The sequence below is a fragment of the Dendrobates tinctorius genome, unplaced genomic scaffold, assembly GCF_039654945.1.
Source record: "Dendrobates tinctorius isolate UK_male_01 unplaced genomic scaffold, ASM3965494v1 ptg000039l, whole genome shotgun sequence".
Lineage (NCBI taxonomy): Eukaryota > Metazoa > Chordata > Amphibia > Anura > Dendrobatidae > Dendrobates > Dendrobates tinctorius.
Window position 1 is genome coordinate 17,667,983 of NW_027361707.1, and position 27,257 is coordinate 17,695,239.

The window sequence follows — 27,257 nt, forward strand, 5'->3', positions numbered from 1 at the left end:
AAGATCCTGTTCCAGCATTGCCTCATGGCAGTGATAGACTTAAAAGATGCCTACTATCACATCCCAATCCATCGGGAGTATCAGAGATATTTGAGAGTAGCGCTCTATATCCAGGGGCAGGTGAGACACTACCAATACGCAGCCCTTCCGTTTGGCCTGTCTACAGCCCCCAGGGTATTCACCAAAGTGATGGCCGAAGTAATGTATTTTCTGCGATCCAGGGACATAGTGATCGTCCCATACTTAGACGACTTTCTGGTAATAGGGAGGTCGGAATCCCACTGCACACTTCAAGTGAAGGAAGTAATAGCAACTCTAGTAGGACTAGGATGGATAGTAAACATCCCCAAGTCAAGGATAACCCCAGTAAAAGCAATCCTTCCTAGGGTTGATATTGGACTCCGAGCAACAACGCTGCCTCCTACCAGAGAGCAAAGTGACCAAGATAAGAGGCCGAGCTCGCACAGCAATACAAAGACCAAATATGACACTGAGGAACGCAATGTCCCTTTTAGGCTCACTGACATCATGTATACCCGCTGTAACATGGGCGCAGTACCACTTAAGGCAACTACAGTGGGAAGTCCTGTCAGCGCAGAAACAATTAAAAGGGCATTTAGAAGGCAAACTATGTCTCTCAGTGGCTGTAAGAGATTCCCTGCTCTGGTGGACTGTAGAAAAGAATCTAACAGCTGGTGTCCCGTGGCAAAAACCAGTCGAGGACATCATTACGACAGACGCGAGTGCCACGGGGTGGGGAGCACACCTGAGATCCCATACAATACAGGGGACCTGGTCCTCACTAGAAAGCGATCAGAATTCAAATGTAAAAGAACTATGGGCAGTGGAAAAAGCCGTGAAACATTTCCTTCCCTTACTTCAGGGCCGCCACACCCGGGTCATGACGGACAATCAGGCAGTAGTAGCCTACATCAATCATCAGGGGGGAACGAGATCTCGGGGCCTCATGCAAATATCAGATCTACTCTTCCAGCTAGCAGAACAACATCTGTTATCCATCACAGCATTGCACATAAAGGGGGCAGAAAATATACAAGCAGACTTCCTGAGTCGCAGGCATCTAAGACAAGGGGAATGGTCCCTAAACCCCCGAGTCTTCCAACAAATAGTTCAGACTTGGGGCAGACCAGAAATAGACCTGTTCGCTACCGCACACAACCGGAAGGTCAGGAAGTTCTGCTCGCTAAATCCAAGGGAAAACCCCTTCGCAGTAGATGCCCTACAAATACCCTGGAAGTTCATCCTGGCCTATGCATTTCCCCCGATAACAATGATCCCAGTAGTGGTCAGGAAAATCAGGGAGGATCGGGCAAGAATAATTCTTATAGCTCCTTTTTGGCCGAGAAGGCCTTGGTTCTCCCTTCTGAGGCTCATGACAGTGACAGATCCATGGATACTACCAGAGATTCCAGACCTGCTTTCCCAGGGACCAGTGGTCCACTCTCAGGTGAAGGGCTTCCATCTAGCAGCCTGGAATTTGAGAGGGCGCTACTGAGTCGCCAGGGATTCTCTCCAGGGTTAGTCTCCACCCTGTTGAAAAGTAGGAAACCAATAACATCCCAAATCTACGGTAGAACGTGGAAAAAGTTCCTAGACTTCCTGGGGGAACCTTTAGGGGATGTAGCTCCAGTGGGACCTATCCTAGAGTTCTTACAGTCAGGGCTGCAACTGGGGTTAGCCACTAACACACTCAAAGTTCAAGTCTCAGCTTTGGGGGCCCTATATAACTGCAATTTAGCAGCCAATAGGTGGGTGTCCCGGTTCATTAAGTCCTGTGGCAGGTCAAGGCCGGTCATTATCCCAAAGATACCACCCTGGGACCTGAACCTAGTTTTGGAGGCTTTAACCAAAGATCCCTTCGAACCACTACTAGAGCTGTCACCAAAGCTACTTACACTTAAAACGGTCTTACTGGTAGCCTTAACGTCAGCCCGAAGAGTCAGCGACCTACAAGCTCTGTCTATATGTCCTCCTTATACACAGATCTTGGATGACCGAGTGGTTCTAAGACCAGACCCGGCCTATCTCCCCAAGGTAGTCCAAAAGTTTCATAGGACTCAGGAGATCTCCTTGCCGTCGTTCTGTAACAATCCCAGAAACCCGGGGGAGCAAAAGTTCCATACATTAGATGTAAGAAGAGCCATAATACAATATATGTCAATAACTAGTCAGTGGAGGAAAGATCAGTCCCTTTTTGTAGCCTTTCAGGGTAGTAGAAAGGGGCACGGGGTAGCTAAAAGTACCATTGCCAGATGGATCAGGGAGGCCATTATGTTATCCTACTCCGCAAGTGGCGCTCCGGTTCCAGAAGGCATCAAGGCTCACTCCACCAGAGTCGTGGCTACCTCCTGGGCAGAGAAGGCTGAGGTATCGATTGAGCAAATTTGTAAAGCCGCTACTTGGTCCTCACCTTCCACCTTTTTTTAAACACTACCGACTTGATCTGTCTTCCTCTACTGACCTAACCTTTGGTAGAAGGGTGCTGCAAGCGGTGGTCCCTCCCTAAGGTGTCTTATTCTACAAAAGTCTCTCATGTGTGCCGTCATGGGAGACGGGAAAACACCAAGGTTACTTACCGGTAGCCGGTTTTTCCGGAGCCCATGACGGCACCTGTATATTCCCCCCCTTTTCACTCCTTTGGTGTGCACTTTAGTTTGGGTGTTTTTTTAGTTAGATATAATGTGGTGATAGTTTTACCATGTGTACTAACCCGGGGGGTTAGTACACATGGTACGCATGGTCATGCTCTGTAAACCAACTGAAGCGAGGGAGAGGTACCTCCCTTTTATCTTCAGTAGGGTTCCTGTCCTGACTGGGCGGATCCCCTCTCTCATGTGTGCCGTCATGGGCTCCGGAAAAACCGGCTACCGGTAAGTAACCTTGGTGTTTTTCTTTTTTAAATCAATCCTGCTCATTTTGCCCATCGTTATGTTGGAACTTGTCTAATGAGAGAAATCCTACGCAGGTTCCAGCCACACAATTTAAAAAAAAAAAAAAAATGATTTTATAGTATTTTTGTCCTTACTAAGCAGTTGCAAGTTTAACTCTTCATGAGCATCTTACATATGGAACAGGCAATTTTCCGAGCTTTTATTACCCGGACAGCAATTGGATGACACCTGACTAATCCATGTGCTGTTTTTTCATGGACTCGCTGATTTGCTTAAAGGGCTAATTTGATCCATGACATTAATCCAAAACATCTTGTTTTTTGTCTTACTGACATTCAGACCACAAAAAAAAAAAAAAAAAGTTATTGCAATGATTTTGCAATTTATATATTTATGTGAACTGTAAAAAGCACGTCCCCTTGTGGCCACATTGTGTAAGGAAATGCGTGCTCACTTTTCTAAACATACTTCCTAACTGCTCAAATGTTTCTGTATCTAATTACTGTAATGAATAGGAAAAACATGGAGCAATTAATCTCTGCCAATAGAGCTAATTAAGCCTACTGTGCGGCTTCCCAAGCAGAAGGGAAACACAAGCAGAAACAACGGGCCTGATTCATTATTGCATTTGTGCCTTTTTGGTCTAGTTTTTGGTGACTTTCAATAAATTCTTTTAATTTGCGGTCGTTTTTTTAATTCCATTTTATATATGTCCACATGTTTTTCTCTACATGCTAGCCATTGTGGGTATATTTTTTTTATTTTCCAGATGTTTGCATTCATTCATCAAGTTGCAAAATGTTGGGTCAAATGCACCCCAGTTACACTGTAGTGATTTTATGTATGCCTGAAATTTCTGCGTAAATTTTTTCCACATTTAAACAGAATATGATGTATATACCGTACTCTCAGTGTATACTATGATGTATATACTGCAGTCTTAGTATATCCTATGTGATGTATAGACAGCAGTCTCGGTGTATCCTACGTGACATATATACAGCAGTCTCTGTATATCCTATGTGACATAAATAAAGCAGTCTCTTCTTCAATGATGTTTATAGACTACCTTTGGTGTCTCCTATGTGATGTATATACAAGTCTCAGTGTGTCTCATGTGTGATGTATACAGTAGTCTTTGTCTCCTATGTGATGTACTTACAGAAGTCTCAGTTTTCCTATGTGATGTTTTGCAACAGATCTCCCACTGCTTGAACATCAAGTGAGCAATGATGAATTTCCCACTTTTTATGAAGAGACATAGTGAAAATATACATATGTGTACGGAACAACTTTCTGCTACGAGTTTTTTAACATATACTTCAAAGAATTGACTGTGATTCAGACTGATCAGAAAAGTAGTTACAAGTAAGGGCCCCATCACACATAGCGACTCACCAGCGATTCCGACAACGATATCAACTTGTCAGGATCGCTGGTGTGTCGCTACATGATCACTGGTGAGCTGTCAAACAGGCAGCTTCACCAGCGATCAGCACCAGCGACGCCGAGCGCGCAGCATCGCTGTGTACGTTAGTTATCAGCGCGCTGATGCAGGGAGCTGGTAACTAAGGTATACATCGGGTTTCTAAGCGGCGCGCGTCACTTAGAAACCCGATGGGTACCTTGGTTACCAGCTCCCTGCATCAGCGCGCTGGTAACTAAGGTACACAGAGGGTTTCTAAGTGATGCGCACTGCTTAGAAACCCTGCATTTACCCTAGTTACCAGTGCGCTGATCGCTGGTCTCCCACCTGTCACACACAGCGATGCGTGCTGGCCAGCGGGAGACTAGCGATCAAAAAAATGTCCTGGCCATTCCAGGACGATCAGCGATACCCGGCAGTGGGGCCGGTCGCTGGTCAGTGTCACACACAGCGATCTCGCTGGTGAGATCGCTGTTGCGTCACAATCAGTATTCAACATTGCACTAGCCCAATAATAAATAAATATAGATAATAAAAAAAATCATTAGTATTCATTTTTTTGACATATAATTTTGTGGTAATATATTTTCTTATTACATACATATTGTTCTGGCCTTTGTGGAATACTTTTGTTGTTGTTGAGCACCTATCTAGGAACATCATCACCCACATCTTTACTCCAATTTGGGCTGGTGGTTAGAGTTTTCTCTGCAGCGTTAAGTGATTTTTGAGTTTTGATGGACGGTTGTCTTACATAATGAAGAAATGGCACCTCCATCAGGGCATTACCGGTATTTTATAGAAGCCACAATATACTAATATCATGAAAAAGAGAAGTCAATGGTGCAGGATCCCAAACAGGGTTGCAGTGTCCCACCATAGCACCTTTAGATCCTCTGTTGGCCACCGGGCTCTAAAGGTCCAGAAGAAGACAAGTTCTGGTCCAGGTGACTTTGGAGACAATCATTAAACACTGTAGACTATTTCTTATCAAATAATTTACAGATAACCTATGACATCTTATGATATTGGTTACAACGCAATTATAAGTGGAAAGTCGGTATAGATGGAGGGTGGCTCTCATTCCCTCCGACGAGGCCCAATAAAATCTAGTCATGTCTACAAATCATGATTCGGGATAATATACATATTACAACACAAGCAAAATATATTCTCAGGAGAAAAAAAAAAAAAATGTAAAATTTCCATAAGTTTCACACTTGCATGAAGAGCACGTAAAGGTGGCGCATGTAATTTCAACACAACCGGCGACCTGTTCAGACTAGGCTTAAATTATATGCAGTCATATGCCCAAAGAACGGCCTGAGTTTTCAAAGCCTGAAACTTCGATTCTCTCTTCTTCGTCACGCACTACAAAACATCTCAGAATGCCGCCTTTCAAGACGTAAAGCACATAAGCTCTATACAAATCAGACATGACTACTTTCCGTTTTTCTATTTTTTTTTTTTTTTTGGGGGGGGGGGAATTGTATTTTTGAACGACTCCATTCATTTTATTAATTGATGAACTGAAAAGTAGGAAGAAAATTCCAAAAATAGTTTTTCTTCATTTATCATGTTAACTATACAGTAAGTATGATTCCCCAGTCAGTACAATTACGCAGATATCAAACATGTATAATTTTTTTTATTTCAGTGGTGAAAAAAATATAATCGGAAGTTTGTGAAAACAAAAATAAATGTTTGCTGGTGTCGCCATTTTTCCCGAGACCCATAACATTTTCATTTTTTGGGATATAGGACTGTATGGGGGCTTACTGTTATTTTTACATTGTATTTCAATATTGCAGTAGTCACCATTTTTCAAGACCTGCACTATTTTCAACTTTTGGTTGAAGGAGGTCTGTTAGACCTTGTCTTTTGTACCTCGAGAGGAAATTTTTATTCGTAAAATTTTTGTGCATTGGATTGTCACCAATGGCATATTTTTCAGAGATGCAGCGATTGAAAAACACGGGTATTACATACCTGGTAATGTGTTTTTTCATGAGACATGACGGCACCACGAGAGAGGGGATCCGCCCTACGAGGACAGGAAACCTTCAAGATAAAAGGGGCGGCTCCTCTCTCCGCATCAGTTGTTTTACAGAGCACGAGAGGATCTCCGCAGGTTAGTGCACACATAAATAATATCTATTTTACACTGCTAAATTTCCAACACCAAGGGAGTGTATAATACCAACCAAACACCCAACTAATGACGTGATCAAATAGGGCGGGAATATAAGGGTGCCGTCATGTCTCATGAAAAAACACATTACCAGGTATGTAATACCCGTGTTTTTCCATGGTACATGACGGCACCACGAGAGAGTTACAGAGATTTGTATTCTCTTTAGGGGGGGGATCACTGCCTGTAACACTCTTCTCCCAAATGTGAGATCAGAGGCAGCAGATAGGTCTAATCTGTAATGTCTGAAAAAGGTAGATGGAGAGGACCAAGTGGCCGCCTTACAGATTTGGTCGATGGAGGCGTCCGCTCTCTCCGCCCAGGACGTTGCCATGGCTCTCGTGGAGTGGGCTTTTAGGCCCTCTGGAACATCCCTGCCTGCACTACTATATGCTACTATGATGGCCTCTCTCACCCATCTAGCTATAGTTTGCTTAGAGGCTTTAAGGCCCTTCCTTACCCCCTGATATGAGACAAATAAGGCCCTCTGTTTCCTCCATGGTTTTGTCACCTCTAAATACTGTAGGATACATCTCCTAACGTCTAAGCAATGTAATCTCTCTTCCTTTTTATTACCGGGGTTAGGACAAAAGGATGGCAAGATTATTTCCTGAGCTCTGTGGAATTTCGATACTACCTTAGGGAGGTATGCTGGATCTAATCTTAACACGACTCTATCGTCCATAACCTGGGTGTATGGTGGGTCTGCTGATAGTGCGTGTAAGTCCCCAACCCTATGTGCCGACGTGAGTGCCACTAACAAGGCTGTTTTTAAAGTTAACACTTTATCTGATGTTGCGTTTATTGGTTCAAATGGACTTTCCGTTAGGGATGATAGGACTAAATTTAGATCCCAGGGAGGAGGTTTAGGAGATGGGACAGAGTCAGCTCTAGTACAGGCCCGGATAAATCTGGCGACCCATCTATCGCTTGCCAAGTCATAGTTGAATAATGCTGCCAGGGCTGAAACGTGTACTTTCAGGGTGCTGACCGCTAAGCCCAAGTCTAAACCTCTTTGTAGAAACTCTAGCACTGCCCTCACAGGTACTTCCCCGTCCTGTATTGGGCCTGAGGTGGACAAAAATTTTCTCCATATTCTCCCGTATATTTTTGTAGTCACTGGCTTTCTGCTACTGATTAGGGTGGTAATCAACCTTGCTGAAAAACCTTTCTTCTTTAACAGTGACCTTTCAAATTCCAGGCTGTCAAATGCAGCCTGGAATTCGGAGGATGATTGAAGGGACCCTGTGTTAGGAGATCGTGGTCCTCTGGGAGCACCCATGGATCTGTCACTGACATCACTCTCAACCAATAGAACCACGTCCTTTTTGGCCAAAGGGAGCTATCATGATTACCCTGGCTTGGTCCTCCCTGATCTTTTTCAGGACTAATGGAATAAGGCATATCGGAGGGAAGGCGTACAGGAGACCTGATGTCCATTCTATTCTGAAGGCGTCTACCGCCAGTGGCATGTCTGCTGGCCTTAGGGAGCAGAATTTTTGAACTTTTCTGTTGGCTTTTGAGGCGAAGAGATCTATTATGGGTTTTCCCCACCTCTGCACAATTTGTTGAAAAATGGACTCTTTTAGGCACCATTCGCCTTGCTTTAAGTGGTTCCTGCTCAGAAAGTCCGCCTTCAGGTTGTCCGCGCCTCGGATATGCAGGGCCGATAATGAGAGAAACTGATGTTCCGCCAGAGTTAGGATTCTCCCTGCTATTTCCATTAACGACCGAGAACGGGTGCCCCCCTGATGGTTCACATATGCGACTGCTGTACAATTGTCCGATAGGACTTTCACATGATGTCCTCTCAGGCGTGTAAGTAATCCTTCCAGCGCTCTTTCGATGGCTAGTAGCTCCCACTCGTTTGAGGATAGATCTTTTTCCCCCCGAGCCCAAGTATCTTGGAGCCATAGGGTGTCTAGATGGGCTCCCCAGCCCCAGGGACTGGCATCTGTCGTGACTACTCTGGAGGCTGCATATGTCCAGGGGACTCCCCTCGGAGAGGACTCTATCTGTAACCACCATTTTAGTGACTGGAGTACAGGATCCGGGATGGTGAGCTTCTGTTCTAACTGCCCTTGAAGCGTCAGATCGCTTTGTAACACGTACCACTGAAGCTCCCTTGTGTGAAATTGAGCCCATCTTACTGCTGGTATGCAGGAGGTTAGGGACCCTAACACTGACATGGCTTTCCTCAGAGTCATTGTTGGCTTTCCTAATGTTGTTCTGATTAGGTTTTTGATTTTTCCTTCTTTCTCCTCTGGGAGGCGACACTCCTGTATTACCGAGTCTATTGTTAGGCCTAAAAAATTCTGGACCATCGTTGGCTCCAACCTGGATTTTTTGAAGTTCAGTTGCCAACCCAGAGTCTGAAGAGTCTCTATCACTACCTTGACTTGTTCCTGACAGTGAGCGAAATCTTTCCCCACTATCAAGAAGTCGTCCAGATATGGTATTACTAGAGCATCTTTTTCTCTGAGGTGTGCCGTGACCTCCGCAATTAATTTAGTGAAGACCCGGGGGGCTGTTGCTACCCCAAAGGGTAGAGCTTTGTACTGAAAGTGATGCCACTGAGATTTTATGTGGACTGCCACCCTGAGATATTTGCGGTCTTGTTGCCGGATCGGGACATGGTAGTAAGCATCCTTGAGATCCAGGACCGACATGTAACACCGAGGGAAGAGGAGTTTCACTGTAGACCTTATCGTCTCCATCTTGAATGATGGGACTACTAGATACTTGTTGAGGCCTTTTAGATTTACAATTGTCCTCCAGGAATCGTCCGGTTTCTTTATGAGAAATAGGGGGGAGTAAAAGCCTTCCTTCTTTTCTTTTTCTGGAACTACTTCCAGTACGAGTTTTTGTACAAGTGATAATACCTCCTCTTCCAAACTCTTTTGCCTTTCTTGAGATAATTGTACCGGAGTTTGAATGAATTTTTGTGGTGGCCAGTGGTGGAATTTTAACTCCAGACCTGACCCTACTATCTGTCGGATCCAGGTGCTGGATGAGATCCTTTCCCAGGCTGGGAGGAAGTGAGAGAGCCTTCCCCCCACCTGAGAAGGACCGTCACTGGGCGGGTTTTTTGGCTTCTCTAGGGGGCTTACTGAAATAGAAGCCTCTCCCTCCTCTGTATCGCTTGTCAGAATTGTTTCTGTCACGATCTTTAAATTGTTGCCTTCTGAATTTTCGGCCCCTCTGAAAGGAGCGCCGAAAGGCTTGAAATGGTTGTTTCGGAAAATTCTTTTTTGTATCACTCGCTTTTTCCAATACTTCATCCAACGCCGGACCGAATAAGAAATTTCCTTCACATGGTAGAGAACAAAGTCTCATTTTTGCCTGGGTGTCCCCCGGCCAGCATTTAAGCCATACCGCACGCCGTCCTACATTGGTTAAGGCTGCTGACTTTGACGCTAGTCTTGCCGAATCTGCTGACGCCTCTGCGAGAAAGTCCGCCGCTGCTCTAATAGCCGGCAATGATTCCAGAATCGTTTCTCTGGGAACTCCTTGTTCTAATTGATCTTCCAAGTTGTCTGTCCATATCTTTAGGGACCTAGCTACGCAAGTGGCTGCGATGGCGGGTCTTAGTGCGCCCGCCGAGGTCTCCCAGGCTGCCTTAAGGCAATTATCCGCCTTTCGGTCCAGCGGCTTTTTTAGAAACCCCAGGTCCTCAAAGGGTAGGGAAGATTTTCTGGCGACCTTTGATATTGCTACATCAATTTTGGGGGCTCTATCCCAGGATGAGGATGCCTCTTCCTCAAAGGGGTACCTCCTCTTTAGGGAATTCGTTATCTGGGACTTCCTTTCTGGCTTTTCCCATTCGCGTTTTATGAGTGCCTTTAGTTGGTCATTAACAGGGAAGGTCTTACGTTTTTTCTTTTGCAGTCCACTGAACATGAGATCTTGGGCTGTCTTTTTTGTCCGCTCTTCTACTAGCCCCATGGTAGATCTAACTGCTTTAATGAGTTCATCCGTAGATTCTACTGGAAACGTATCTTCCCCATCCGAGCTACTTCCTGAATACTGTGACTTATTTGAGTCGTCCTCTGACCCTGTAGAGTCTTGTTGAGAGACCCCTGAGGGGCTTGATCTCCTAGTTTTCCTCTCTGTATCTACAGCTTGTAATGCTCTTACTGATTTGGAAACTTCTGTCTGAATTATGGTCCTCAGACTATCCGAAAATGAGGGCGTTTCCTCTGCTATGGTCTGGTTAATGCACTCCTGGCATAACTTTTTGTTCCAGGCTGCTTCTACGGGACTTTTACATAAGGCACATTGTTTATTTTTTGATTTTCCTCTACATTTCTTAGGGACCTCCTATACTCCACCCCGCCAATGTATATAAGAGGAGGAGGAGAGGGAAAGAGAGGAGAAGAGAGAAAGAGAACAGACATTAGATTACTGGACTTTCTCGAAGTTCACTCACCACTCGGACGCTTCATAGAACGGGTACCGGATCTGGAGGGTTGGCTGGTCCTTTCACTGTCTCCCAGCGAGACTATGGACCCCTCTTTCCTGCGGTGACGACCCGCCCGTGCGCTGCCAGAGTGGCTCACACTACTGCTGCGGCGTGTCTTTGCTTTCTCCTCTGAGCACGACCGCCTCTCTTTTGCCTCCTGGCGTGGTTGCACATGCTCTGGCGAAGGGCTCTCCATTATGCTGCTTATGGCTGCAAGCAGTCACTTCCACTCAAAATTGGTGCTGTGACGCCTGCTCGCCTTTTCTGGCGATCTTAAATAGCACCCTTCTTTTTTTTTTTTTAGACCAACTGGTCTCGCACCTGCCGCGCTTGCTGTGTGGACGCGCGCGCGTGCGTGCCTCATGCCTCTGCGCCCCCCCCGGGACCGTGCACACCTTCTCTTCTCCCAGGCCCCGCGGTGCTGTGCGCGCCGCTCTACTTCCGGGTCGCCGCAACCACTTCCGGGTCATCGGCCATTATGCGCGCTCCCAGGCGGCGCGCCTCCCGGTGCAGCCATACGAACCCGGGCAGGGTGAGCGCTTGTATTTCGGGACCCCCAGACATCCTTTACCTGCACGGTGGACCCCTTCCTGACTTGCAGGTATACCTCATGCCTCGCTATTCTCTGCTTGTAGAATTACAGATCTCGGGCTGCGGGGTCCGGTGTCTGGTGTTCAACAGGGAGGGTACACAGTCTGTGGCCTCCGAGGAGCTCTCTGCCCGGGCACCGATGTGTCTCCTGGGCTGCATGGCCACTGTATGTCAACAGGGAGGGAACACTACCAGTGGCCTCCCTGGACCTCTGACATCTTGGAGGGTCCATCCGCCAAGGTACCCGCTTCACCTGGGCATCTGCCCTACCGGCTGTGGCCATGCCTTCGCTCAGGGGGGACATAGGCATATATGGCCCCCGAGGCGACTACCGGTACCCGGCGTCGGGTGTAGCAGACCCATGCCTGCCATTAATCACCCGACCCAGGCATCCTCTTCTTCGGAATCTTCAAAGAGGCTTTCATCTTGAGGGTTCCCCGTCGAGGACAGGAAACCAACTGATGCGGAGAGAGGAGCCGCCCCTTTTATCTTGAAGGTTTCCTGTCCTCGTAGGGCGGATCCCCTCTCTCGTGGTGCCGTCATGTACCATGGAAAAAAAATTTGTTGTTTTTCAATTTCAATTTTTTTTTTCTCATTACTCCATTTACCAATGGGTTAATGTAATATTTTACTAGATTGGACTTTTACAGATTTGGAAATCAAGTAAAAAAACATTTTGCATTTATTTTTAATTGGGGAAAACAGGATGACTAGGATTTTTATGACTTTTTTTTTTTACTTTTCACTTTGGTTAATCCACTTAGAGGACTTGAACCTGCTATTGTCCAACTGCTAGTTCTATATATTGCAATACCGCAGCACTGCAAGTACGGTATATAGGAAAAATCATGGAAGCCCAGCCACACTATGGTTCTCAAGAAAGAACAGACGTGGCAGGTGAGAGGGTCTACGATCGCGCAAGAGCTGATGGGCCTGTGGAACAGAAACCATGGTTCGCACGCTGCTAATGCATTAATTCATCCGTTAGAGAATTTTACCTCTTTGTTGCAGAGATATTAGCAATTACTTGGCACGTAAACAGTTATTTTTTTTAATCTCAAGTGGGCATTACCAGAGAGCTTTCACTGGGGGCGTGTACTTCTTCCTATTTCTGATATTGACCAATCTTAAGCAGGCACAACAGAAGAAAAAAAAGATCACGCCCCCCCCCCCTTCCCCAACAATAGCTCAGGACATGCTCAGTGTAAGACAAGTATAGACAGTGTGCTCTCCTCACTGCAGAGTGATGACATGTGCTGGAGCACAGTAGATCTGGGTGTGATTAACAACTTTCAGCTCTCATCAGGGGCCCAGACATATCACACACCAGTACATCATATAATGGAAAGAGGTTAAAGGATTTTTTTTTAATATGATTTTCCATTATTTTATCCAGGATTATAGAAATGAATGTTCGTCCCTTGTTCAACTCAGAAACAGCAGCATTCTTGTCCAGGAACTGTGATTTGTATTGCAATTTAAACTTGATTCTTGAGAATGTAGCTGAGCTGTAAAAACAAATACAGTCCATGCAAAAGAATGGATGCTTCTATCTAATTCTTAACAAAAATGTTAGGGTCCTCTTTAACCCCTTAACGACCACCAATACGCCTTTTAACAGTGGTAGTTAAGGGTACTTAAACCACAGCGCCGTGAGTTCACGGCGTTGTGGAAAAAGTGTAAGCGACCCCCCAGAGTCGGATTTCCTCCTGGATCTCGGCTGCCAGGGGTAGCCGAGACCCCAGAGAACATGATTCGGGTCGGTTTTCACTGACCCCACTTTTGCGATCGCCGTTATTAACATTATAACGGCGACCACAAAAAAAAAAAAAAAAGCCGCAATTTTGCATTAACTTTCTCTCTCCTCCGATGTGATCCCACATCAGAGGAGAGAAAAATAGGGTCCCCGATCCCCCCCCCCCGGTGGTCCTCGGGCCCTCCTGCCTCCTCTGGTGGGCGCCATCTTCTTCTTGGAAGAAAATGGTGGGCGCATGCGCAGTGCGCCCGCCGAATCTGCCAGCTGGTAGATTCCATTCATTCACTGAACTAACATTTTGGTCACTGTGATAATCACAGTGATCAAAATAAAAAAATTGTAAATAACCCCCCTTAGTTAGGGAAATATAATGAAAGAAAATATATTTATTTTCATTTTTCCATTAGGGTTAGAATTAGGGTTGGAACTAGGGTTAGGGTTGGAACTAGGGTTAGGGGAGTGTTGGGGTTAGGGTTGGAGCTAGAATTGAGGGGTTTCTACTATTTAGGCACATCAAGGGGTCTCCAAACGCGACATGGCACCACCATTGATTCCAGCCAATTTTGCGTTCAAAAAGTCAAATGGTGCTCCCTCCCTTCTGAGCCCCGACGTGTGCCAAAACAGTGGTTTACCCCAAGATATGGGGCATCAGCATATTCAGGACAAATTGCACACCATGGAGGTCTAATTTCTCCTGTTACCCTTGGGAAAATAAAAAAAAATTGAGGGATAAAAAAAAATCACTTTTGTACAAAAAAAATGATTTTTTATTTTCACGGCTCTGTGTTATAAACTTCTGTGAAGCACTTGGTGGTTCAATGTGCTCACCACACATCTAGATGAGCTCCTTGGGGGGGTCTAGTTTACAAAATGGGGACACTTGTAGGGGGGTTTCTACTGTTTAGGCACATCAGGGGCTCTGCACACGCAACAAAATGTTTGTAAAAAAAAAAAAAAAAGTTAAACGTTAATTTTATTCCTTCCACATTGCTTCCTGTGAAGCACGTTGAGGGGTGCAATTTTTAGAATGGTGTCACTTTTAGGTAGTTTCTGCCACATAAACCCCTCAAAGTGACCTGGTTTTGTAAATTTTGTTGTAAAAATGAGAAATCGCTGGTCAACTTTTAACCCTTATAACTTCCTAACAAAAAAAAAAATTTTGGTTCCAAAATGGTGCTGATGTAAAGTAAACATGTGGGAAATGGTACGTATTAAGTATTTTTTGTGACATACAGTATCTCTCTGATTTAAGGGCATAAAAATTAAGAGTTTGAAAATTGCCAAGTTTTCAAAATTTTCGCCATATTTCTGTTTTTTTCATAACTAACATGAAGTACAATATGTCACGAAAAAACATTCTCAGAATCACCGGGATCCATGGTAGCATTCTAGAGTTATTACCTCATAAAGGGACAGTGGTCAGAATTGTAAAAATTGGCCCGGTCATTAGGCTGCAAAATGGCTTTGTCATTAAAGGGTTAACCTTGCAGGCGCTACTGTAATAAGCAATACATCCAGCAAAGGATAACAATGAGGTCTATGTGAAATCCAGGCAGCACTATGGAGGAAGAATCGGTGAATGAGTGAAGATTTTTTTTTTTTTTAGACCATGCGGAGGACAAAAAAAAATAAGGTTGACAATCTATTGTTGTATTTTACACATTTAAAACAATTAATGAAAAAAATACCTTTGGGTGCTTTAAGCTTTTTCTTTTCGGCTTTTTGAAACGCAGCATCCGCTCTTTCTCCTAAAGACAAAGAAAGCAATGTAAAATAGATGTGTAGTAAATTGGCACAAAGAGAAAAACAGGACCATGTGAAATCATCATGGGAGTCATCATTTCACCTTGGAGAAAAACTTCAAAAGAAAAGTACAGCTTCTAACGTAAAATTACAACAACATCCGATATCACTACTGACATTTTTCTAAACCATTAAATATCTAACTGAGCGTGCCTTTACTGATCCAGGAATCCAAGAAAACACATGGTGAAAACCACAAATCTGCATTGTCTGGTATGTTTTGCTATTGTCACAGTCTTTTCCAGGCTGCTACCCGTAACATAAGGCTAGCCAGTGGGCCATCTCCACCCTTCATGCTGCGCACTGGAGATTTCACAATGCCTGTGACATGCATGCTGCTGCTGCGCAGGGCACAGTCTAGCCTCTCCTGTGCCTCAGATTTGTACCGATGGTTCTCTGGCATTCTGCTCACAATTCTAGATGGATCTACAGTATATGGCTTCTGTTTGAGGGGATTTAGCTGTATCTACCTCTGTGGTGCAAAACAAAGCATTAGAAAACGTAGTGACCAGACTTACTGTAACGCCGGTGTGTTTGTACTTTGTTTCCCCGGAGTTACCCTGCATGTCTGCATTAACCCTTTGCTCCTCTCCTCCTAATTAGCAGGGATACTGTTGTCTGTTACCGTTATGGATGCTGCTCAGTTACCTGCCCCGCTGCGTAGCCGTACATGCGTGCGTGGCTCCGCTGATTTGCATGACCACCCGCTGGTGCGGTCCCTGGCTGCCGTTGTGAAAAGCTATCCATGGGTTAATAGGTCCTCTGCATGGTGTATGACTTACCACGTGTGATCAGGCTTGCAGCTCTCGCCAGGTGTCCTTTGCATTCCTGATTTCTGTCTGGTTTTGCTTAGGGTGCGCGCGGCCACACCTCCTTTGCTTTTATGAGGAATGGGTGTGGGCTACAATTGCTGCTCCAGCCTATCGCTGTGAGGCAGCTTCTATATAAAAGTTCCCTGTCCTGTGGGGCGTTGAGCTGGGCATTAAGTTCCTGAACCTAGCCATGTGAGTATATGTGTTCAGCTCCGGCTCTGATTGTGATCAGTTCTGGGGGGAGCTGTTGCTCTTGTCCCTGTGTGAACTGTGTTTTGCCGCCTGCCAGGAGGCAGAATATGCTGGCCCTTGTCCGCCCTCCTAGGAGGCATAATATCCTGGTCCCTGTGTTTATGTGTGGAGTCTTGCCTTGCACCTGTGTCTTGTTTCCTGAATCCTGGATTTGTTCCTGCACCCGACCCTGTCTGACTTGTGTCTTGTTTCTTCGACTGCTCTGGGGGAAGTAATACCCAGATCACCCTTCCTGGAGGCTGCATATCCAGGCCCGTCTATGTGGTGTCTTGTTCCCTGAATTCTGGACCTGCTCCTTTACCTGACCCTGTCTGAACTGTGTCCTCTGTGGGATGTTCCTGAGGTCCCTCCGTGTCTTGAACCCTGTGCCCAGTGACTGTGACTCTTTGCTACCTGACTTGCTATGATTTAACCTGGGTTCATCTTAGAAGTAGGAGTCCGGTGTGTCCGCTGAGTTTCTGCCACTCTGTGCTCAGCTGGGGATTCGGTGCAATTCCCTGCCGGTTCCAGTCCAACCTGCAGGGTTTGCACCAGACCGCTGGGGTTCCTTTCTAGGTCGTTGCCAGATGACCAGAGCCTGATAACCGTGGCCTCCCGTCCGAAGCCTGATGACCACGGCCTGATGTCCTGTGTCTGACGACCTCTTCCAGATGTGCTATGCCTGATGTCCTCGGCCAGATGTCCGGATCCTATGCTTCCCTGCCCGATCGCTGCCAGTGGTCCGGAGCCTGATGACTGCGGCCTGATGTCCGTAGCTGATGTCTGCAGCCTGATGTTCGGATCCTGTCGATCGCTGCCAGATGTCCGGAGTCCGATGCCAGTGTGCTGATGCTCTGAGATCCGAGTCTTGATGTCCTGCCTGGTGTTCCTGATGTCCTGCCTGGTGTTCCCGATGTCCTGCCTGTGTCCCGATGTTCCACCAATTCCCTGAGGTCCACCCAGTGATGACGTCCTCCTGGGATCGGTGTCTGATGTTCTCCTGCTGAGCCAGTGCTACGCCTGAGGCCTGAGAGGCCGCCCTAGTATGCCCGTGCCAGAGGATCCTGGAATGCATCAACCAGTGATGACTCCTGCCATAGTCTGACTTCTGTCCTGGGTATGTGTCTGATGTTCTCCTGCTGAGCTAGTGGTATACCTGAGGCCTGAGAGAGAGGCTGTCCTGATATGCCCATGCCAGATGATCCTGGACTGCATCAACCCGTGATGACCCCTGCCATCGTCTGAAATCTGTCAGAGGTTGGTGTCTGATGCTTTCCTGCTGAGCCCGTGCTTCGCCTGAGAGAGAGGCCGCCCTAGTATGCCCATGCCAGACAACCCTGGACTGCATCAACCGGTGATGTCCTGATGTGTACCCTTCCCTGAAGTGCGGAATCGGGAGCCTGGCATTATGTTTTGTTTATGTACTTTGTTTTGCCTTTGAGTAAATTTTATGTCTATACCTGAAGCTGTGCGGTGTCTTGTCGTTCTGCCTCCTCGTCCACATGCTCAGCTGCCACAGACCCCGGTCGCTACCCTTCCCTAGCCCGGGTAGGCCCGGGTCCCCCCTGTGGTCCAGTGGGTCCACATTCCGTCCCCACCTGGGACGCTCGCCCCATGTCGGCGTGGTCAGTCGACGTGGAGGCGCCGGCTCGGCCGCGAGCGCGGTCGCTAGTCGTGACACTTACAGCCTGAGATTTTAGGTGGATTGCCGATTTATATTGGTCACTTATTTAAAAGATATCGGTTATAGAGGCGGGTGTCACTGCTGAACAGACCAACACCTAGGCGGATGCAGATCAACCCATGCCGATAATAGATAATTCCTACATAATTAGCAGATTAGTTTCTCCTGCTTTAAGCTCAATCCACTAGACACCTCAATTACTCACCGTGTGTGCATTATAATGGCTTATGTACCACACGGAGGCTGAAACACCCCAACAAATTCAGCGCGTAATCAGAAACATAGAAGGGTAACAACAAACACGTGAATCCCATTAACAGTCGGAGCAGATCTATAACTGGCTGTTCACTCCTGAGCTTCTCCTCCGTGATTCTAAGCACTTACTATGCATTAAACTACAAGAAAATGTGGAAGCAGGAAACGAACAAAGAAGAAACAAGGCATACTGCTAATTGACTTGAATAAGGAGGTCTACCTAACAACTCCTTTATGTTAAGCCTTATTCAGGCATCCATATTCGTTCTTGATCTGAGCTCTGGATTAAAATTACACGTACAGGTCTGTGGGTCACTGAAAAGCGGGATTACTTACCAGTAATGCTCTTAATGAGTCCACGACAGCACCCACTGGAGAGAGGGGGATCCGCCCATAGGAACAGGAAACCTACAGAGATAAAAGAGGGCAGTCCGCCTCTCCTCCACAGTTGGATTTCAGAGTACCCGGAGGACCGCCAATTATTAGGCCATTATATTATTCAATATTTTAAATTTATCAATTTTATATCTAAGAAGGTGTATATACATTACGTTAACTTCTAGGGAGGGTAGTGAGTGGGTGCTGTTCGTTCCGTTCACAGGCAGATATGAATCTGGTTATCCCTCTATTGCCTGCCACGTTATAACTACAGAAGGCCCCTAAAGCAGACACTTGCACTTTTAGTATGTTGACGGATAGCCCTAGATCTTTCCCTTTTTGTAGAAATTCTAGAATGGGTGTTAATCGGGATTTCTCTAGAGCTGCGTGGAGCTCTAGGAACTTCCCCCATACCCTGGTATAAATCTTTGTTGTAGCCAATTTTTGACTCTGTAGGAGGGTATTGACTAGTCCCTCCGTGAACCCTCTTGCTCTCAACATTTCCCTTTCAAGTTTCAAGCCGTCAAGTGGAGATTGTCCACTTGAGGATTGAAGAATGGCCCCTGAGAGAGGAGCTTGTGGGTTGAGGGGAGCACCCAAGGGTCTGTCCCTGACATTGCTTGTAGGCACGAAAACCATGGCCTCCTGGGCCAAATGGCGCTATTAAGATTATTCTCGCCTTTTCTGCCTTAATCTTCCTGATAACCTGCGGCAGTAGTATGATTGGGGGAAAGGCATGCGCCAATCTGAACAGCCACGGGGCTTGGAGGGCATCCAGAATTTCCAGACAGTCTGTCACGTTCAGGGAGGCGAACCTTCGCCCCTGCCTGTTTAGTTTGGTGGCGACGAGATCTATCTGGAGGAAGACCCCACAGTGACACGATGTGTTTGAATATTTGCTGGCTCAGGCACCATTCTCCTTGCCGTAACGTGTGGCGACTTAGGAAGTCTGCTTCCGAATTGTCTCTTCCTCTTATGTGGAGAGCCGAGAGAGACAAAAATAGCTTTTTGGCCAAGGATAAGATTTTTCTTGCAGAAAACATCAGGCTGTTTGATCAAATTCCGCCTTGCCTGTTCAGATATGCTACCACTGTGGTGATGTCTGAAAGGATTCTCACGTGTTCCCCTTGTAGCTGTGGAAAGAAGTGATACAACGCATGACTAACCGCATTCAGCTCTTTTAAGTTTGAGGAATTTTGTCTCTCGCTTATAACCCACTGGCCTTGGGAGAAGGTCCCTTCCATATGAGCCCCCATCATGAAGGGCTGGCATCAGTAGTAACTATACAGGCACTCCTCCCGATAGATCATTGTCATCTAACCACCATGCTAGGGAAGTTAGGACTGTTTGGGAGAAGGTGATTTTCTTTGCCAAATTCCCTCGGAAAGCAGCCTTTTCTAGGAGAATCTGGAGTTGCAGTTCCCTGGTGTGGAACTGGGCCCACTGAACCGCTGGGATGCAAGATGTAAGGGAGCCTAAGAGGGACATTGCTTCCCTCAAGGACATGCGTGGTTTGTCCATTGCTAATGTGATCTTTGTTTTGATCATTGCAATCTTTACCTGTGGTAGCAGACATTTTTGCTTTATGGAGTCTAGTTGGAGACCCAGGAAGGACTGGACGGATTGTGGCTCGACTCTGGACTTCTTGAAGTTTGTTATCCAACCTAGAGCCTGTAGGGATAAGATTGTGTCAGCAACTCGTCTATTACATTGTCGAGTTGAGTTCCCTATTAAGACGTCGTCCAGAGAGGGTATCATCAAGGTGTCTTTCTGGCGTAGGATGGCCATTACTTCCAGCATCACCTTTGTGAAGACCCGTGGTGCGATGGAGAGGCCAAATGACATGGCTGTGAACTGGTGTATGGTGCCATCGAGGGACACCTGTTGTGAGCTCATCTGTTCATTCACCTTTTGTGTCCGAGGATCTCCCTCTTCTGGTGAAGGAAGGTAGTGAGGCTGATTTGGATGAAAGAAATCAACCACCTGATCAGGTGGATTGTGATTGGATATCAGGAACTTCAGACTGGATATAAGGCAGCCGACGCCCTTCTGAGTGGCTGGTGATTTCTCTGCTGGATTCTTGGATACCAGTCTGATTCCTGCTTCCCAAAGATAAGTTTTTGCTCTGCTATTGAACTTAGTAGTTTTGGTTTTGTTTACCTTGTTTTTTTTTAGATCAGCCATACCCGGCTGGGGGTGTGCTGGATTCTTATTCCTTGATCAGTGTTCTCTTTTGCTCTGCTTTCAGAATATTCTGAGTGCTGATATAGGGTTTGAAGTCTAGTGACTTCAGGGTCCTTTTTGCTTATCAGTTGTGTTGGTAATATTTTTAGCAGGGTTTTCTCGGATTGCAGACAGCAGCTTTTCTGTCCTGTCCTTTTTAGTTAGCTTGGGCCCCATTGTTTGCTCAACCTATCTTTCTATCTGTGTTAGTGTTTTCATCTTGTTTCACCGTCATATGTTGGGGGCTGCCTATTGCTTTGGGGTCTGCTCTGGGCAGTCAGTTTTACCCCTTTTCTCTCTTTAGGCTTATTTAGCTCTCCGGCTGTGACGAGGTGTCTAGGATCACCGTAGGAACACTCCACGGCTACTGTTAGTTGTGTGATAGGATTAGGGGTCTGCAATCCGCTAGTTTCCAACCTCTCTGATTTTCTGGGCTGAGCTTGTGTTTTGTTTTTTCCTCCTCGGTGACTCAATCATAACAGACACCGCCACTCTGAGGTATTTCTGATACCTGTAATGGATGGGAAGATGATAATAAGCATCCTTTAGATCTAGGCCCGCCATCATACAATTGGGGAAGATAAGTTTAATTGTAGATCTAATAGACTCCATCTTAAATCGTTGATTTTTGCCAAATGTATTTAGCTTCTTCAGGTTGTTGATTGTCCTGAAAGAGCCATCTGGCTTAGGTACCAGAAATAGAGGGGAGTAAAATCCTCTCCCTTCCTGCCCTTTGGGCACATGAACCAATACTTTTCTGTCCAGCAAGGCTTAGACTCTCAACTTCCAGGGCCTGCTGTTGGATTGGTGAGTTGAGAGATGTTATAATAACCGAGTTATGGGAGACATGATATAACTCTATCTTTAGCCCATTTCTATCAATGTCCAGGACCCAAGAACTGGCTGTGATTTTTTTTCCCATTCTCGGAGGAAAAAATTTTAGTCTTCCTCCTACTGGAGGGACTAGCCCTTTAGTTTCTGTCTCTATGGGAGGAGGATCCCTTAAATATGACACCTTCGTTCTTGTCCTCCTTTGTTGCCCAACGACTCTGGTTTTCCGTTGGCCTTCCTCTACCAAATGGCCGTCTCCTACACGCCCTTCTATAAAATGGGAGAGAGGGGTTAGGGAAGCCCTTTTTCCTTTCTTTCGCCTTGGTGAGGATCTCATCTAAGGTTTTCCCGAACAGAAACTCACCCTCACAAGGGATGGCACAAAGCTTTGCCTTGGATTGGGTATCGCCTCTCCAGCTTTTAAGCCATAGACTACACCTGGCGTTATTAAGTAAGCCTGCTGTCCTGGCTGCCAAGCGTAACGAGTCAGCAGAAGCGTCCGCTATAAACGCAGCCGCACCACGGATCATGGGAACAGCGGCTCGTAATCTGTCTCTGGAGGCCTTTTGGTCTATTTGCTGGTCTAGTTGATCAATCCAGACCAGCATAGAACGGGCCGTGCAAGTGCTGGCTATTGACGGCTTAAATGTGCCGGTAGCTGCCTCCCATGCCCTTTTCAGTGAGGCATCGGCCTTATGGTCGAGTGGATTTTTTTTTGTAAATTCTTTATTTTAAAATTTTTGAAGTTTTTGAACATCACCATTAAACACAACACCAATTCTCAGGTACAGTTGGCGACATATTAAATAGTGTCTGGTTTAGGGCGAGAAGGGAGGAGAAAATAAGGAAAAAATAGGTAGGGGAGGAAAGGAAAAAAGAAAGGGAAGGGGAAAAGGGTACATATTCATATACAATATCAACAACATTAACAATAACATGTGGTTGACAACATGAGCACAATCATTGAATGGGTGCACTTCAGAAAATAACGCATCTCCAAGTATTACAATTGGGCTATCTAATATGGGGTAGTGAGGCTAGGAGCCCCAAAACAGAAGCCACCTAATTCAGTAGAACTTAACAAAACAAAAAACTCTAAAATGTTCCTAAAGAGGGTTGTCTTCTAAGTACCTATTCCAAGGGGCCCAAGTCGACACGAAAGCTCTATGATTATAAATTTCCCAGCTAGACAGCTCCTCTAAACGATAAATCTGATTTATTTTCGCATACCATTCTCCCAACGTGGGAGGAGCTACATCCTTCCAATGGGTAGCTATCAACTGTCTCGCCGCACTCAACATCAGTGGAAGAAGCCCATGTTTTTTTGGTAAAAAATCTTTTGACGGGCATGAAAGGAGAGCTTCCGTGGCTCTAAGATCAACCTTTATTAATCCTAATTTTTTGAGAACTTGCTCAACTCCCTCCCAAAAAACTCGCAATCTAGGACATTCCCAGAATATATGCGTATGATGTCCTCTAGGATTGAGGCATCGCCAACAATCATCATTATCCACGAGGCCTAACTGGAACAACTTAGCTGGAGTTAAATGCCACCTAGTTAATATTTTATAAGAATTCTCCTGCAAAAGTACACATCTGGAAAAACCCCGAGCATTTGACAGCATTTTAGATATTTGATCCTCTGTAAACGTGATATTAAGTTCAATTTCCCACGAGTGTATAAATGAGGGTTTAGAATGTACATTCGGAGAGATGAGATGTGAGTAAATGCGGGATATAATTTTCAGCCGTGGGGATGGAAGTTTAATCATAATATCTAACCAGGACCAATTAGATTTAGACGGGAATCTCCGTCCAAACTGTAAAAGTAAGAGTTTGATGTGTTGTTTCTGGAGAAAATTTGTTGGTTGGGTCGATGCCCCCTGTGGCCAAGACCCCTCCCGCAAGGTGTTATTACCATAAAAACTATTTAACGTTTCTCTAGGGAGGTTGGACCATAAATTGTATGGATCTTGAAAGTCTAACTCTAACAAATAGGGAATTGAGCCAATCGGTGTCAATGTGGAGGGGAAAGTATCTTCCGGGAACTCTCCCATTACCAATCTTTTAATACGCAACGTAGTTGCAGTTACGTCATCCAACCTAAGAGAGGCCGGCGGTTTAGCCCTAGTCCAGAGATACGGCAAACCTCTCGGGCCCAATAAAGCCCAGTCAACACTATCTCCCTCCTCCCTTTCAGCACAGGACACCACCTTTAACCATCTACTGAGATGAATAGCCTTATAATATAAAAGAAGGTCTGGAACCCCCAACCCTCCAAAAGAGATAGGACGAGAAAGAAACTTATATGGTAACCTAGCCCTTTTATCTTTCCAAATAAATTTTCCGATAAGGGATTTTAATGTTCCAAAAAATGTCAGGGGAATCCGAATCGGAACCATGTTCATGGTATATAGTATAATAGGCATTATATATGCCTTAAACACATTAATACGACCCATCCAGGATAAAGTGGGTAAGCTATACTTCTGTATCAGGTTTTTGACCTTTTTAATTAAAGGAGTGTAATTGTCATGGAATAGGTTGGTGGGGTCTCTAGTTATCATTATTCCCAAATATCTAATAGAATTAGTGGCCCAAGAGAATGGAATCTGCGTACGAATGGTGGAGGTCTGAGAGTGAGGGAGACCAATGTTTAGCACTTCAGATTTTGACAAATTGATTTTAAAATTAGAAAGGAGACCAAAATGATGAAAGGCCTGAAGGATAATTGGAAAGGCCTGGGATGGATTGGAGATAAGGTCGAGTGGATTTTTTAGTACGTCTGCGTCCTCTACCGGTAAGGCTGATTGTTTTGAGGTAGAGGCGACCGCAGCGTCCACTTTCGGGACTTTAGACCACGTTACCAACTCCTCGTCACTGAAGGGGTACCTTCTCTTTGAGGCCGAGGGAGATAACCTCTCTGGTCCTGTTTCTCCCATTCTTTCTTAACCAGGGCTTTTATGGCTGGTATAACAGGGAAGGCTCTCCTCTTCCTATCAGTTAGTCCTGCAAACATTATTTCTTGCGTTGTTTGCGGCTCCCTTGTGTCTGTGCACACCATGGTGTTTTTCACGGACTTAACTAAGTTGTCCATGTTCTCTAAGGGGAAACACGAACACCCCTCCATATCTGAGGAGGATGACGATGTGGATGCGTAAGAGCTATCAGAGATAACAGCCTCGTCAGAGTCTGAGCTGGCCACAGTCAGTTTCTTAGTCTTAGTATGTGTATGTGTACTACTGAGTTAGGGCCCGTAACTTCTGTGGCTGATGCAGAAGCCTGTTTCGCAGTCTCATTAATGCATTTTTTACATAGACTTTTTTTTTTTTTTTTAAAGCCTGAGGAGGAGACGTAGCGAAGAGGAGAAGAGGGAGAGAGAGAGAGAGGTATTTGTCAGCTTGATAGGCAGAGAGTCGTCCAGTCACCCAGAGAAGCTGTGGGTACCGGATCAGGAGGCTGAGATGGGGGCTTGTTGGCGTGGCTTCTGTCTAAGGAACCTCTGCCAGAGAGGTCCTTGGATGCCGGGATGCGTGCTCTGTCCTGGGGAAGACATGCTTGCACGCTGAACCCTCTGCTGCAGGGTTTTTTTTTTTCTTTTCTTGCTCCACCATTTTGCCGGTACCTCCCCCCCCCTTGGAGCACCTCCTCAGGGTAGGCGCGGCTAATTTGCGCGTGTTCGGCCTGGTATACAGCCGCCGAGCTGCGCCACTGAATATCGTCCCTTTTTTTTTTTTTTCTTTGCAGCGTCTGCGGTGAGGGGAAGGGGAGCGCTTTACATGTTTATGTGCAGTCTCACGATGCTCCTGAGACCACGCGTGCACCCTGCCGCTGGGGATTCTCCAGTGACCCGGAAGTTTCCCCTTACCACTTCCAGTATCGGCGCTGCATGTGCATCCTCCCTCTGGGCGCTGAAGCCATGGGAAACGGAGGCTGCATCTGTTCCCTCCGGTTCCACACTCCCACACGGACCGGGACGGCATCTCCAGAACCCAGTGGCGTGTGTATATGCAGGAGAACCCCGGGCGGCCTCACCCGGACCCAATGTTTCTGCCATCGCTGCTGCGGCTGTTCAGACAAGGAGGGAGCCGGATTACAGCACTCCCCCGTCGCTGCTTCTGGACTGAAACCCCTGCCGTTCCCACAGAGACTGCACAGGAGGTTCCTTGGCCCAGGTATGTCTGTAGAAGAATCCTGCTGTTTCCCACAGGAAACCAACTGAGGAGGAGAGGCGGACCACCCTCTTATCTCTGTAGGTTTCCTGTTCCTATGGGCGGATCCTTCTCTCTCCAGTGGGTGCTGTCGTGGCGAAGGGTAAAAGAAGACATTACCATCTGTGTACAATCCATGTTGTGAACGTCTCTAAGCCTCCTGTCACACTCAGCGACGCTACAGCGATCCCGACAACGATACGACCTAGCAGGGATCGTTGCTGCGTCACTATGTGGTCACTGGTGAGATGCCAAACATTCAGATCTTCCCAACGATGCAGCAACGATCCGGCGACCCATAGCGACCTTTGTAACGATGTCGGCAAATCCACGCCTATGTGTCTCGCTTCTGAGTCGCTAACGAGGTCGTTGGTAAGGTGTCAAACATACTGATGCATGCTACCCAGCGGGACCTCAACGATCAAAAAAATGTCCAGGACATTCAGACACGACCAGCGATCTCACAGCAGGGGCCTGGTTGCTGCTACCTGTCAAACGTAGCGAGATCGCTGCTGAGGTCTCTGTTGCGTCACAAAACTTGTGACTCAGCAGCGATCTCGCTAACAATCTCGCTTAGTGTGACGGGGGTTTAATGATGTTATGGACGGGAAAAGCTTTTCAATTTTTTGACATGAGAAAACGTTGAGTATTGGATTAAAAACACTAATTGTAGCATACAAGAAAAATCACTGACATCTGAATGAGGTCTTAGGGCTCTAAAATTTGAAGGTCTATGAATTAAAGAACATTAGGTCCATTATATACTGGAATTTGTAGTGTGAACTACTGGTGGCACTCATAGGGTACGTCCACATGGTCAGATGTAACAGTGTTGGTCCTAAACTAGGGCCTACAGGCCGCAAACCAGAGAAAATAACTTTTAGAATGCAGTCCCCACAGGATCAAATCCTAGCATTCCGAACAAACCATAGATTTTGCAAGAAACCAGATGGTTCCGCTACAGCCGGTCCTTGACTACAAACCGATATACTTGTGATACACGGTTAGCTTAAGTTCTCCAGAATTGAAGTTGCTCATAGAGAGGGATTCCTAGATTTGGACCATATAGCCTTAAAAGGTTTATCTTGATTAAATGACCCCTTAAAATTAAATTGCAGTACATTACCACGGTGATATCATCGATGATCTGCTGCTGTTCCATGACTTGAAGTCGTAAGAATTCAATCTCTTGTTCTTGAGCATTACTCAGATCATCCAGAGATGAATGACGCTTTAAAGAGCTCACAGTGGGCAACTTCTCTTTCTGTAAAGGCAACTTGAACCCATTACTTGAATATTCGACCATGTCAATCTACCCTATTACCTATCCGTATAATCAACAGAGGTGAAAAGGAACCTTTCACCAGGTTCTCCCGATATAAACAAAAGTCACCACCTGTAAAACCTAACTATAGTGCACATAAAAAGAGGAAACTAATATAATTCCACGGCTAAAGCGGTTCTAATCTAAATGTGGTCCATGGAGGATTC

General features: G+C 46.0%; 1 protein-coding gene across 8 annotated transcripts in view; it reads right to left on the bottom strand.

The window, feature by feature from the left end:
* The window catches only part of JAKMIP1 (janus kinase and microtubule interacting protein 1), a 200,140-nt gene that overhangs the window by 75,747 nt on the left and 97,136 nt on the right, over positions 1-27,257 (bottom strand). For 6 of the 8 annotated variants that reach the window (XM_073574508.1, XM_073574507.1, XM_073574505.1 and 3 more), the window contains exons 7-8: positions 26,893-27,042; positions 15,027-15,086 (exon numbers count right to left, since the gene is read on the bottom strand). In XM_073574508.1, the coding sequence (XP_073430609.1) occupies positions 15,027-15,086; positions 26,893-27,042 (210 nt within the window). The remainder of the gene's footprint in view (positions 1-15,026; positions 15,087-26,892; positions 27,043-27,257) is intronic. The other 2 variants (XM_073574509.1, XM_073574506.1) reach the window with 1 other exon arrangement.